This window comes from Pogona vitticeps, chromosome ZW-PAR (genome assembly GCF_051106095.1).
Source record: "Pogona vitticeps strain Pit_001003342236 chromosome ZW-PAR, PviZW2.1, whole genome shotgun sequence".
Classification (NCBI taxonomy): domain Eukaryota; kingdom Metazoa; phylum Chordata; class Lepidosauria; order Squamata; family Agamidae; genus Pogona; species Pogona vitticeps.
Window position 1 is genome coordinate 7,623,861 of NC_135800.1, and position 13,069 is coordinate 7,636,929.

Here is a 13,069-nt window from a genome sequence, read left to right on the forward strand (position 1 = left end):
GTGGGGTCCTCACAGGCCTTACTGGGTGGGAGATTCTAGAGTTGTCCTCCTGGAAAAATAACTTTTCCCGGTTCAGCACACCCAAACAGGAGAGGGATGTTACTGTAGGGGTACGGGCGCAGCTAACTCTTTCCCCAAATCAGCGACCGTGGGATTAAAGCCCTCAGTTACAGATTTAGCCGGCTGGTGCTGCATGTTCCTCTTCTCTTGGCACCCTCCCTCCTCCTGTGAACAGGCAGGATTTGGCCTTCAAGACACTCCACCCTTTCCATGGGCCTCCCAATCCTCTGCAGTGATGGCGAACCCGAGTGCCCAAACTGCAACACAAAACCAACTTATTTATTTCAAAGTGCCAACGCTGCCATTAAACCTGAATACTGAGGTTTTAGTTTAGAAAAACAACAACAAATGCCCCAGCACTGCAAGGGTTAAATGGTGGTTGCTGTCCTGTCCTCCCCCCTCCCCCCCGTTCTTCTTCTATGGGCAGTATTAACAGAGAAATACTTACCGGTCCTCCAATCCCTTGTCAGGCTAGACTGGCAATAGCCACCATTGTACCCACTGGACCAGCAGAGATGAGTGCCAAAATCCGGGATCGGAAGACAGGTAAGTATTTCTCAATGACAATTTATAGCTCACATGCCCACAGAGAAGGCTGTGCATGCTAGCTGAGGCACGCGGACCATAGGTTCGGCATCACTACAGCAACAGCAGGGAACCCTTTTCCATCTTCTGGGCCACCTTCTCTTGGGGATCGTCCCTCAGGATCTGCAAACAGGGGCTGGCAGGAATTAAGTCAGAGGTGTGGGTGAAGAAGCTACTTTTTTCTTTTCCCCTTTTGAATGCTTTTCTCTCTTTTTCTCTCTCCCTCCCTCCTCCACAACCGTCTGCCAGAAGAGGGACAGGCTGCTCTTGTGAGAGAGGTCTAAACTGGCCGTTTGCAGGGGGTCACATGCAATGAGGCCAAAAGCTGCAAGCAGCCCACTCCTGCTTCACAGAACCCCGTTTCCCCCTTTCCATCCTTCCAATGAGATGTCTTTGCAAATTGAACACATCCACTGAACCCTCCTGAGTAAGGAGACAGACATGATGTGCAATGGCACGTTGACCTTGTTCCAGCCAGAGTTTTGATTTTTGGACCCCTTGATGCTACTGGGACACATCAGCTCGGAGTCCTTATTACACGGACGACACCTTTCCTTGTGGCACTGTGAAAGAACCTCGCGGGACCTTGCAGACAAGCAGGGAAAACAGAGGAGCACAGCAAAGCAGGGCCAAAGAGGGCTGGCCTGGTTGTGGCTTACCAATTCCTCTATCTTTGTACTGAGCTGTTTGTTTGTTAGGTTGCTGGAGTCTAGAGCTACTGCCAGCTCCTGGTACCGTGTCTGATGGGCACATGCAGACAGCAGGGAGAGGAAGAGAAAGGGAGCAGAAGAGAGAAAGGAAAAAAGGCAAATTTATTTTTTTAAAAAGAGGAGGGGAATTATTGATATCACAGCTGAGCTTATCCATGCTAAGATATGCAAGATTCAAAGACAACAAATGCACTTTGAAAAAACTCAGGATGGGCCCTCAGTATCTCCCAAATCCGGCCTGGAAGGAAAAAGAGCATTCATTTAAACACCAAACAAATTGATAACATACATTTTTAGGGGGTTCTTACAGTTACAAAAGGCACCAAACATTCTATTGAATGATTCAAAACAACACCCAGTGACCAAGAGTTTCTGACTGTGGACCTACCGCCATCTCTTTCATATCGGTCGGAGACGTGGCATTTTCTCCGTTCACATAGGTGGCTGGCTGCAAGACAGAAAGATATGTCACCACTACATGTGATCAGCGACGTGGATTTCCTCATACAGATCAACAGGAGTCTCTGAAAGACATTCCTCTCACACAGCAGCCGGCTCCTTTAAAACCAGACAGCTGAAGGTCATCTCGTACAACCTCGTGTATTCCTTTTGGGGCACACCTATGTTATGGGTCCCTTTCTCCCCATCACCTGCATTTATGAGAACCCAAAAGCAACCCCACTAGATTGAAACATAACTTATCTTCTCCAACAACCCTGTTTTCACACCGTGGCCAACCGAATGCCTCTGGGAAGCTGATGATCTGGCTGGACCTTGGCAGTTACTCATTGGTTATCTACTGATATCACATCTTTCCTCAAATGAACTCAAGACAGGATACATGCCCTCACAACACGACTGTCAAGAAAGGTAAGGCTGATGCTTTATAAAATTATCAGATTAGGGTCAAAACGAGGAAGCCTTGCATAATATGTGCCAGGTCAAAACCTTCCTGTTCCAGAAGGCTTTTAATTGAAATAATATTAACTGTGGGTCCTGATGTCAATTTTTTACTATATTTTAATTGTGGTAAGCTGCCCAGAGACCTTTGGGTAGTGTGGGCGGCATTTAAGTTATATAAATAAACATGGCCAACGTTATTAGAAATCCTGATGTTTCAATGCTGGGATGCTTGAAATTATCACATTTCTAACAGTATCTAAACTGAACCCAGTAAAAAAAAAACCAGGAAGGGCAGCGCATACCTTTCCCATGTGGTCCCATTAGCGAAGAGCAAACACCGCTTCCAGAGTGCGTGACATTCTTCAAGGTCCGAGAAGACTTTTATTTATTTTTTTGGCAATAGGCCAACCAGGCAACCTCCTCCCGAACGGGAGCCCCATGCTGTGTGCACTTCGGCATGGAAATTCTCTAAAACAGCATCCACAGTGTTCTCCCTACCTCTCCTGGAACTGTTTCACTCACAGTCCTCCCACAGGTCACATAACACATTCAAGAAAACAATTTCTGGCTTTATGTATGAAAACATTGTTGGCAAAGATTCCTGGTGACTGCTGAAAATTCCTGAGCTGGCTATTTAGCCCTTTAACTTGGGTATAAAAATAACTAAGTAGGATAAATCAGAAGAATCTGGCTAGTACCTGATTGACCATGCCATTAATCTGCTCGGAAAGCTGGCGGAGACTCTCCGTCAATGAGAGGGACCTACAATTAATAATAATAATAATAATAAAAAGTAAGGTAGCTGTTTGGAAATAATTCTTATGCAGGTTGGGGGGGGGCGCACATGCCAGGGGAGGTGCAACATTACAGAAATGTAAACAGAGATCAAAATCTCTCACCTATTATCTTCTAATGTGTTGTGATGATCAGGTTCACCCATCTGTAGATGGAAACAGTCGTTATTACCATGCACAGAAGGAGGAACACACACATGCGCACCTGCAAAGGCATGCCTGCATTTTTAGACACACCCATAAGAACTCCCAAGACAGAGTAGACAGTGTTCCTTCTGGGTAAATCCTTAGAATATATACTGGCGGTTCAGGAGAGCCTTCCACTGCCATGGAGCTAAGCAGCGGGCTGTGTGGACATAAACGAAGAGGAGAAGGTGTAGGGGTCGGGCAGCCCTGCATGCCGGCCTTCCCCCTCGTAATGTACTGCAGGGCCCAGCCTGATGGACTGATATTTAAAGGAGGAGCACGGTGCAAGGGATGGCTCTCCTATGTGCTGCTCTTTCCATTTCAAGGCCTGAGCTCCTCCAGCTGGCTGCATTGGATAAAGCTGTTCCCAGGAGAAAGGAGGTATAGTCAGCTTTCCCAGCCCACCCTGCGACCATCATCGTCCCAATCCACGGCCTGGGTTAGCCTGGAGTGAGAAGGGTTGCAATCTAACTGCATTTTAAAAAACTGTTTGGGAGCAAGACACTTCCAACGAAGCTGGTCAACCAACCATGAGAAAGGTATGCCTAGGTCTCTTCTATGTATTGCAAAGCCAGTCCCCCTCGTGGCTGAAACTGGCAGCGGGACGGCCCAGTGCTATAGCTGGAAACCCTAAGCCCCTGTCACCTTTCCCCTTTATGCTTCACTTGGCTTTGTTTTGCACTGCACAGAAAACTATCCGGAAGGGTTTTCGGGGTGTATGGGGGGCGGGGGCGGGAATACAAACACTCACAAACCTGTGACATCAGCATGTGAGCAGGACTTGGAGCGGCAGAGCTAGGCAAACGGTTGCTGTTAGACAAGGCGGGGACGCCAGCAGCAGGCTGTTCAGTGCTATGGGCAGCAATCTCGCCATCACAGTATGCCTGTCACAAAACATACCACAAGCGTTACAAGCACCGTGCAAGGGAGGGGCAACACTGAGGAGCGCATCTAGGCAGCGATTCTGCAAGCATTTGTCAAACCTGGAGATAAAGTGAGCGGGGGTGGGAGTGAGCTCATCCCACTGTGTACCTCTGATTTTAAAAACCCACAGTCATCCCTTAGTTTTTGCATGTCTCCAGGAAGAAAAATGGCCCGGTAAGGTATAAGAAGAATGAACGAACTGCTGGGGGGGGGGTGTTAGACTAAGAATGCTTTCTTCCCAAGATGGTTTCCAGGGCCCTGAAGTCAAAGGGTGGCTGCCAGAAAACAGATCCAGAGCAAATGTTTAAAAAAAGAACGTTATCTATAAAGCTTAACTAAATTGGTAAGTGCTAACTTCGGATCTAGATATTATTTGAAGATAAATATCAGGATACCCAAATTCACCCCACCCCAAATTCCTGGTTCAAGTTTCAAGGATTCGAGGAAAGGATGGAAGATACAAAGAAGGGAAATAGAGGCGGTAGTGTCTCCCTTCTTAAACCCAGACTGTTCTTGCATCAAAGGTGGTTGTAGGTTTTTCAGGCTGTTTGGCCATGTTCCGAAGGATTTCCTTCCCAACGTTTTGCCAGTCTTTGTGGCCGGCATTTTCAGAGGACAGGAGTTAGAACTCTGCCTGTGTTCTGGTGCAGTGTGTGGGATAGTTGATTATTTGTAGCTGTGGATCAGCTTTTTGTCCTTTTCACGAGATTGGGTGGTTATGGTGATCAGGGTATTTTTTCCTTACGGGTGTATTGTTGTGATAAGGGGGCAAGATGGTCTTTCACCATGATTGACAGGTGTCGTTAGCTAGTTTCAGGTCCCAGTGGAGAAAGCCTTCGGGGAATACATTGTTCTTGCATCCTTTACCAAATGAGAACTGTCATCCCTTCTAGCATCTTGGGGGTCTTATTTTTGTGCTAAGACAGGCTGAATGAGATTGAAAAACCATTAACCAACATTTTAAATAAGAATAAAAGGCATTTTAATGATGAGGGATTGCTTATCACATTCTAACACCACCTAAAGGAGTCCTACAGAGGATCAGTATCCGGCCTCACAATACGAGCAACCAGTTTTAAGTTTCTTCCCTTTGCCCAAGCAAATGGATAACTCAAGGTCAAACACAAAGGGGGGGGGGCAGCAGTAGCAATTCTCCCTTGTTAACTTTCCAGATGCATACTTTGTCCTTTGAGACATCCTAACACTGCGAGGCCACTAAAAAGACCCAAGGTCCTTCTCAAATAGAAATCTCTTAAGCATGTAATACACACTGGCCAGGGGAGCAGGCAGGGAAAATTGTGTTTTGGAAGCTTCAAATGAACCAAGGTCCTAAGTTGCCCCATCACGGTAGAAGGCATCACGTGTTCTGACAGATTCCTGCTCTGCCTGGGCCCAGAGCCAGCAGGAGAGGAAGGAGGGACTTTCCTGGCTCTGTTGCAAACACCGTCACCACCGCCACCAAGAGCCAAGTTGGCACCGTCCCCTTCTTCTGCCCCACCGTTTCAGAAGGTCTTCCCTCTCAGCCCATCCTTAGCTGAGGCATGCCACCGATAACGCTGCACCTCATGTCCAGGGCAATTTAATTGAATTGCTCCACTTAACTGAAGTTATCCCCTCTAATCTATTCCTACTGGACTGGGCCCACAAAACCAATGGATATGTGGATTTCCCTGGAATGTAGTTCACTCCCTTCCTAACCGTTGCCCTGCTTGAGTGTGGATTTTGGAAACACAACACCTTTCCCACCATTACGGTGATACAATGGGAGAGCTAAAAGGCCTGGCTTTACCACCGCCAGATTTTCTGATGGACAGTGAAGACGACATCGTCCCAGAGTATATTGATTTTGTTTTTTCCCCTTGTTTCCTCTTTGAAAATTGTTTAGTCTGCTGTTATTTGTAATTTTGGCTTTTTAAAACCATGTTTTTCTTTTCTGTTTTTCGTAAGCCACTTTGAAAGTACTTTATTCAGAAAGCCGGAATATTAAATTAATAAAACATGATCCATGCAAACCAAAACTCTATTATTATAAGTTAAATTTGAAATGGTTGATTCATTTCTCATAGTTAAACAAGCGCTAGGCCCTCAGTTTCTCATGCCCAAGACTAACTTTCTCATCCAAGAACGACATTGTCATGAAGTGCGATCCTGGAGAAACAACTTGGGGAAAAAGCAAGTCCAGCCACAGGCCAAAACTTTCCAACAACCCCTATAAAGACAGACTAAGATTTCGATCCTTGTGAACATCAAAGACCAGGGCCTAAATCCAACTGTTAGTTCCAGGTAGAACAGACTTATTGCATTAATGGAACTTACATAAGAGTAGACTTAATGAGTCCAATTTATTCAATGCGTCTACTCCAGTTGGGGCTCGCAAATAGTTTCTATCGTAACAGAAAAATAAACAATGATCTGGCTCTTCTTTATTTTGCAAGAAATAAATACCCCTATTTATTCGGAAAAGGCTAAGAAAGAAATCCTTGTTAGGTGTCATAAACTCCAGCAACCTGGTTTCTGTTTTATTTATGGGTTGATCCAATGTACCAAAGACTGGAATTGTTTTTCTCCTAACAGATACATTTGTTTGCCTCCCAGGAGTATGAAGGATTTCTTGCCTTGGCCTGTTGAAATACAGTACCTATATTTTACCACATGTGCCCTTGTGTTCCCTGGGAGAATACAAGCTGGCACGAACGGCCACACGGCCTGGGCCAACAGCCTGATCAGAGATGAGCAAGAGCGTGCTCTTCTGAGGACAGATGTTTATAAACAAAACACTGACAGGGAGAAAAGAAGATCCCAAGAGAAAGAGGAGATGAGACAAGCCTGCAGTCCACAGTGAAGAATACCATTGACTTGTTAATTCACGGTCACATTGGAAAAAGAGGAAGCCAGGGGTAGCTGCCTTCATCTAATCCCTTCCGAGATGCCAGACATTGCTATAAAGCACCTGCTCTCTGACCAAAGCGATATCTCAAAAGTCCAAGGAGCTGTAATTTAAACTCAGCTAAAGGAAATCCACACAAGCATTAATGGGGGTAAAGAGAGCTGGTTAAAAATAGCCTGGTGTTAGTAACAACAAAACGCACACAGCTGACAACAAATGTCCCGAAAGGAGATACAGATTCCACCCACTCCCATGAAAAGATCCTAAGTCTTAAACGGGCTCAGAAGCATGCAGAGCAGACAGACAGACAGTCGGCCGGCTGGACGGATTCTGAACGCTGCCTCACCTTTATCTTGTCCAATGAAGGTATGGCTACCCCACTGGAGCGGTTAAGGTCTGACACCAGCACCTTCAGAATGTTCTGAATCTAAAGGAGGTGAAAGAAAAGGGGAAAGAGAAATAGCTGAGAAAAGGGAAAGAATGTGAACATCGATCCATGGGTACCCTGAAGCCAAAGGAATAAGAAAAAGGACACTGCCCGAGATCCTAAAAACACCAAGAGGACAGTCAGTTTGGGTGAAGTCAACAAGAACACACTTGCACACAATCTGCTCAGGATCAGGGTGCAAGTTCTTTTCATAACATCCTTCCTAAGTAATCTCAGGGGGAGAAAATGCTGGAGTCAAACCTACTCCCTTACCTTCTCTGTCGCACTGATTCCAGAAAGTGAAACTCAACTCACAGGCCTGTTCAATTTCTCATAATATTTAAACTCTACCTTAAACAAGAACTTACTGTGAAACATTTTGGAGCGTAGGGAAAAAATAATAATAACACGCAATCCACTCACGTTTTCCGGAGACTCTCTGCCATCATTAACGGGTGTCTCTGCGATACTTCCTTCTTTACCTTTGCGTTTCTTTTTGGCTCCAGATGTTGACCCAGGACTATTCTTCTGCTGATACTCTTTCAGCTTAAAAAAAAAAAGATGGAAAAACTTGAAGTCCAACTAATTAAAAGCTATCTGAAAATAGGAGCTCCTGTGTGAAAGTTCCTATGGGAAAATATTATCTTTTTTTTTAATAAGCCTCTCCTGAACACAAAGTAAAGCATCTGGAGTCCTTCTGCCCTACAACCCTCTATGTGAGCAGAATAGCAGACCTGGACTAGCTGTTATCCAGATCATCAAGATGTCAATAAACCTGTATTTATTGTTGTCTGCCCTGGAATGCAGAAACTGGGGTTGACTGTCAAAGACCTGGCAGGGCACAGCACGTGGCCAGTGGTCCACATACAACTTGGGGTGGTCAAAGGTTGTGCAGTTGTATCAAATGCCTCCCCCACAGAGCCCTCCAAAGGTAAATTTTGAGGTTTCTATGTTCTGTACAGATAAACAGCTGGCTAGACAGCTCAGTGATTTAGGTAACTGGCTGTGGAGTCAGAGGTTGGGAGTTTGATTCCCCCACTGGGCCTTCCTGGGAGTAAAGCCAGCCTGGGCGGCCTTGGGCAAGCTGCACACAGTCCCAGGACAATCCCAGAAGAAGGGAGTGGGAAACCACTTTTGAGTATTTTCTATCAGAAAACCCTGGAAAGAGTCGACCTAAGTCAAAAATGCCTTGATGGCAAATTATAATGCTGATAATTTTCTGTACACACTGGAGTATCTCAGTTTGGACGTTTTAAGCAGGGAAAAATACACAAATCTGTGGAGTCCTAACAACCTGACACAGCAAGATATATGTACATAATGCATATTGCACCACATAGAATTTTCAACTTAGGGCCATTTCGTTTATTTTTAATTGTTAACAAACCTCATGCAGAAGCATGTTTAAACAGATACACAAGACAGGATACATGCCCTCACATTTGATGATATCTGTACCCAAGTTTTGCAACCGACTGCTTTTCTGTGCCATATTCTAAAAAAGCTTCTTTTTACAGTTGGATTACAGGGCATCCAAGAGTGACACAGCCGGGTCACATGAGTGCCAGAGGAAGCATCTGCACAACTGGCATCACTGTTGCTGAGCTCCTGCCAGAAAAGAGGGGCATATGCCGCGCACACGGGTCTCAGTCCTGCTTCTTCCCGCCAGCCACAAGCACAAACCAGGTGCAAAGTGAGTAAGACCAATCATGTACACCTCTGGCTCTGTTATGTGCATATGAGATTGTGGATGACATTTGTATCTTAGCTCCTGCATCCAGAATGGGAGACACGTGGCCTGCCATGATCCTAATTTAATTTAATTATCTGCCATCGAGTCAGTTCCAAATCATGGCAACCCTCCCAGGGTTTTGCAGGCATAAAGTACTGAGAAGCGGCTCCTCCTGGCAGCGCTCTTCACCCAAGTGGCAGGAGATTTCTGGTTAAAATTAAGAGAAATCTACTAAAATTGATGTTTTTCTGCCAATATCAGACATTCTGGCCACATAACACCTTTATAATACATTTTGCAATTCTGGCATGTCTAACGTTCTTAAGATTTTATGGGGGGGGGGAAGAGATAACATTCTCACATTGCATGGGTGGGTAACAAGGTGACCGCTGCTGCCCCTGTTAACCAGTTAAGAAGTACTTGCTCTCAGACATTCAAAATGATGTTTCCCAAGAAAGGAGTGTGTCTCCAAATTGCGTGTGTGTGTGTGGGTGGGTGGGTGGCCCTTCCAGGAATGCAAGGGGAATGTCTGAAGTAGTTAATTAAAGAGAGGCCTGTCTCCCCACATGCATATGAATACTCCAAAATATATAATAAGGGGGATGTCCTATCACATGCACAGCAAAACAATAGAGGGAAATGTTTTTAAGGGACTTGGGGGTGGGGTCTCCTTGCATGCAATGGATCCAGATGCTGCGAGGAGCGACCATCCTGCAGCAATTCAAGAGGTATGTCTAAAACATGTAATAAGAAGGTGGAGGGGGGGGGGAGTTGTAGGTCCACCTGAACCTTTAGACTCCCAAGATATTTGCCAAAAGTGGATGTTTCCCAAATACAAGAGTAAAGCTGGAGGGGTGTGTGTGGCGGGCTCCTCTTCCAAGCATGCAAGCTGCACCTATTTCTAGAGTATTCATTTGTTTGTTTAAAAACTGTCTCCCACATAACTGAACAAGGTGGGCGAGTGGGATGCCTTGCCACAGACCCACTACTACACCAACATGGAGAGAGCTTTTTCCAATTGACTTCTCTCAAGGGAAGGGTGGCCAAAACATTTAGGCAAGGCAAAGTCACCAAGCTAATGAACGGAGGGGGGGGGGACTCCAGTCCCGAGATATAAAAGGGAAGATCGCTCTTCGCAGGCATCCAAAGGGGCAGCCCCTATTCTCGAGCCAGGGGCGGGTCGTTGCCTGTCTCTCTCCCCCCCCCCCTTTTCTCATGCAACGTGTCTAGAATGTTTTTTTTTAAATAACAAAGGGGTGTGTTTATATCAATTTTACATTAACTGAACACACACACACACGTCTATGTATACAAGTGCAGGTATAGTGTGTGTGTGTGTGAGAGAGATTTTCTTTCTCTCTCTCTGGGGGGGGGTGAAGAGAGACCTCCTTCCAGGAGTCTGCCTAAAAAGAGGGGGGGTGTTTTAGGGAGGGAGAAGGAAGAGGGTCCCCTAATCCTTCACCCTCTCGGGGGGGGGGATGGGACCTCTCTTTTGGGTGGGGGGGGCGTGTCAGGACCTGGAAACCAGCCCGTGCAATGGCCCCCACCCCTGCCCGTTGTTGTCCTTCTTCTTCTTGGTGTGTGTGTGTGTGTGTGTGTTGTGCTTCCTTTGAAGAAAGCATCCCCCTCTGCCTCCCCCTCCCCCCAATGGCGGAGGGGGGGCCAAAGGGAGTCGCTCCCCTTTTTACCTTCTTCTTGGCCGCCGCCAGCTTGCTCTGCCTGCTCCCGTCCGCCATGTCCGAGCCGGGCCCGGGCCACGTCAGCCCCGGGGAGGGAGAGAGAGAGAGAGACGGAGCTCCGGCGAAGGGAAAGGAAGGACGAGGAGGCTCCGCCCGAGGCCGGCCTGTCGAGGCGCCTCAGCCGGGCCAGCAGGAGGGAGGGAGGAAGGGAAGGAGGGAAGAGAGGCTCGACTGCGCAGGCGCCGCCCTGACAGGCCTCGGCGCTAGGCCGAGAGGAAAGGGGAAAGGCCGTATTGCGCAAGCGCTGCTCTCACGGGGCTCGGCCCAAGAGAGGAAGCGGAAACGCGCTGTACTCCTGCGCAGGCGCTGCCCGGAAGAAACCTTGACGGGAAGGAAGAAGTGCGCAGGCGCAGACCTTCCCCTCCCCCCTTTTTTAAACGGTGTCCTCGTCTGTCCTTACAACAAGTTTTTCCTCAGGGGAAAAAAATAAATAAGTCAGTTTATTTTATTTATTTATCTAGAGTTAATTTTTCTGAGGGCTGGCACGATTATCTTATTTAATCTTGTTATTAAGATACTTATATTTTAGCTGAAAGAATATTCCCTATGCACTTTCCCTTGAAGAAAGTACACTGTATGTTCCAGGGCAGCTGGAAGTTGTTTTTTTGGACTACAATTCTATTTTTTTTACTACAACTCCCAGAATCCCTTAGAGGAATTATGGGAGTTGTCATCCAAAAAAAAAAAATTGAGACAGTACTCCAGAGAGAGAGAGAGAGAGAGAGAGAGAGAGAGAGAGAGGTACTGGAAGCCCATGATATAAAAAAATACCTTCAATAATGACCATGATTATTTATATTGGGCTCTACAGCAAAGTGCCATTCCAGTTAAATGAACCATGTACAAACCTGCAACTCATTTAAATGGGATCAAATGATCCCACTTTTATTCAGACCCACACTGCCAGATTTCGTAACGGGCGTGATGCAGCATCCGCCCGGCAGTTCCAACCTGAGCAGGTATTTCAGGTAGAGCCAGCAGCCCTTCCCTCTCAGTCATTATTTAATAAGTTTCTGCACACATTATAAATGCTTTGGGAATTATGTTAGGAAGTGGGACATGCTTGGGGCACAGAAGCAGTTGTGTTTTCTCCTCTGCCCAGAGATGCAAGATACTACCTGCTCCGGACATCTTCCTAACAGGCTTACCTGTAAAATCCCACAACCTAATCTAAACCTGGTCACTCACCCGGAATGCTCTGGACATTCTTCTCAGCGTTATGATGTGATGAGGCTGGAGAGACTGGTTGAAGCAAAAGTCTGGCCCAACCAAGAGCCACCAGCAGGAGACCCCTGAAGCTCCTTCTGTCAGTGACCCGGTCCACAGCACGAATGACCAGTAGCCCTGGGCTGGCTTGGAACCGTGTTGCTGTGGCAAACACGTAAACAGAGACCAGGTTTTGGAATCTAGCAGAGCAAGCACCGATTTTTGCATGAAAACTAACCTAAGCTTTCATAGGGCTCAGTAGTGGTTATGGAGGCTGGGCTGCCAACTGTTTCCTTGGCCTGGCTCCTGTGCAGCCGCCTAGTACAAAGCCTTCTTTTGGAAACAGCTGCCAAGTTGCCTAAGGATCGTGTTTTTAATTCACAAACATGGTCTTCTTGCGGCTTCCCTTCCCCGCCTCCTGGGCCACTGGGCTCTTCTGCTTCACTTTCATGACTAGCCCACTGGGAAAATTCCCCAGCCTCTCCCAGAAGGAAAGTTCCTGAGATAGGAGGGGCTGGCCCTGGATATCTGGGCTAGGTTTAAAGGGGGGGGCTCCCTTTCTTTTTCCCACCAGGAGGGCCAAGGACCAGAGAGGGTCTCCTGAGTAGCCAGCCTCCAGGGACCCCCAGGTCTGTTCTCTCTGTGTGAAGGTTGGAAACCTCCGTCCACCTTCTGACTCCCAGACCAGGATCTATCCCACACCACATACCATGCATGATGGGATACCCATCATGGGAGGGAGTGTGACTTGGTTTTTAAAAGAGACCTCCTTGTTTCTGCGGCCAGTTTTGAACAGCCTTGATCAGGCCTGACCCACCCCGTTGTGTTCTAGTCTTGAGGAAAGATGCCACCGTCTTTCCAGTCATCCTTTGGAGGTGGGATGGGAGGGAGTTCTTGATGACATTCGTTAGGTCAT

The 13,069-nt window shown here is 46.9% G+C and overlaps 1 protein-coding gene across 4 annotated transcripts in view; it reads right to left on the reverse strand.

The window, feature by feature from the left end:
- The window catches only part of GOLGA2 (golgin A2), a 28,847-nt gene extending 17,764 nt beyond the window's left edge, over positions 1 to 11,083 (reverse strand). For 2 of the 4 annotated variants that reach the window (XM_020793350.3, XM_020793349.3), the window contains exons 1-8: positions 10,897 to 11,083; positions 7,900 to 8,022; positions 7,396 to 7,476; positions 3,994 to 4,122; positions 3,158 to 3,198; positions 2,957 to 3,020; positions 1,744 to 1,803; positions 1,305 to 1,385 (exon numbers count right to left, since the gene is read on the reverse strand). In XM_020793350.3, coding sequence (XP_020649009.3) covers positions 1,305 to 1,385; positions 1,744 to 1,803; positions 2,957 to 3,020; positions 3,158 to 3,198; positions 3,994 to 4,122; positions 7,396 to 7,476; positions 7,900 to 8,022; positions 10,897 to 10,944 — 627 coding nt within the window. In that variant the 5' untranslated portion in view covers positions 10,945 to 11,083. The remainder of the gene's footprint in view (positions 1 to 1,304; positions 1,386 to 1,743; positions 1,804 to 2,956; positions 3,021 to 3,157; positions 3,199 to 3,993; positions 4,123 to 7,395; positions 7,477 to 7,899; positions 8,023 to 10,896) is intronic. The other 2 variants (XM_020793351.3, XM_020793352.3) reach the window with 2 other exon arrangements.
- Positions 11,084 to 13,069: the final 1,986 nt, after the last annotated feature.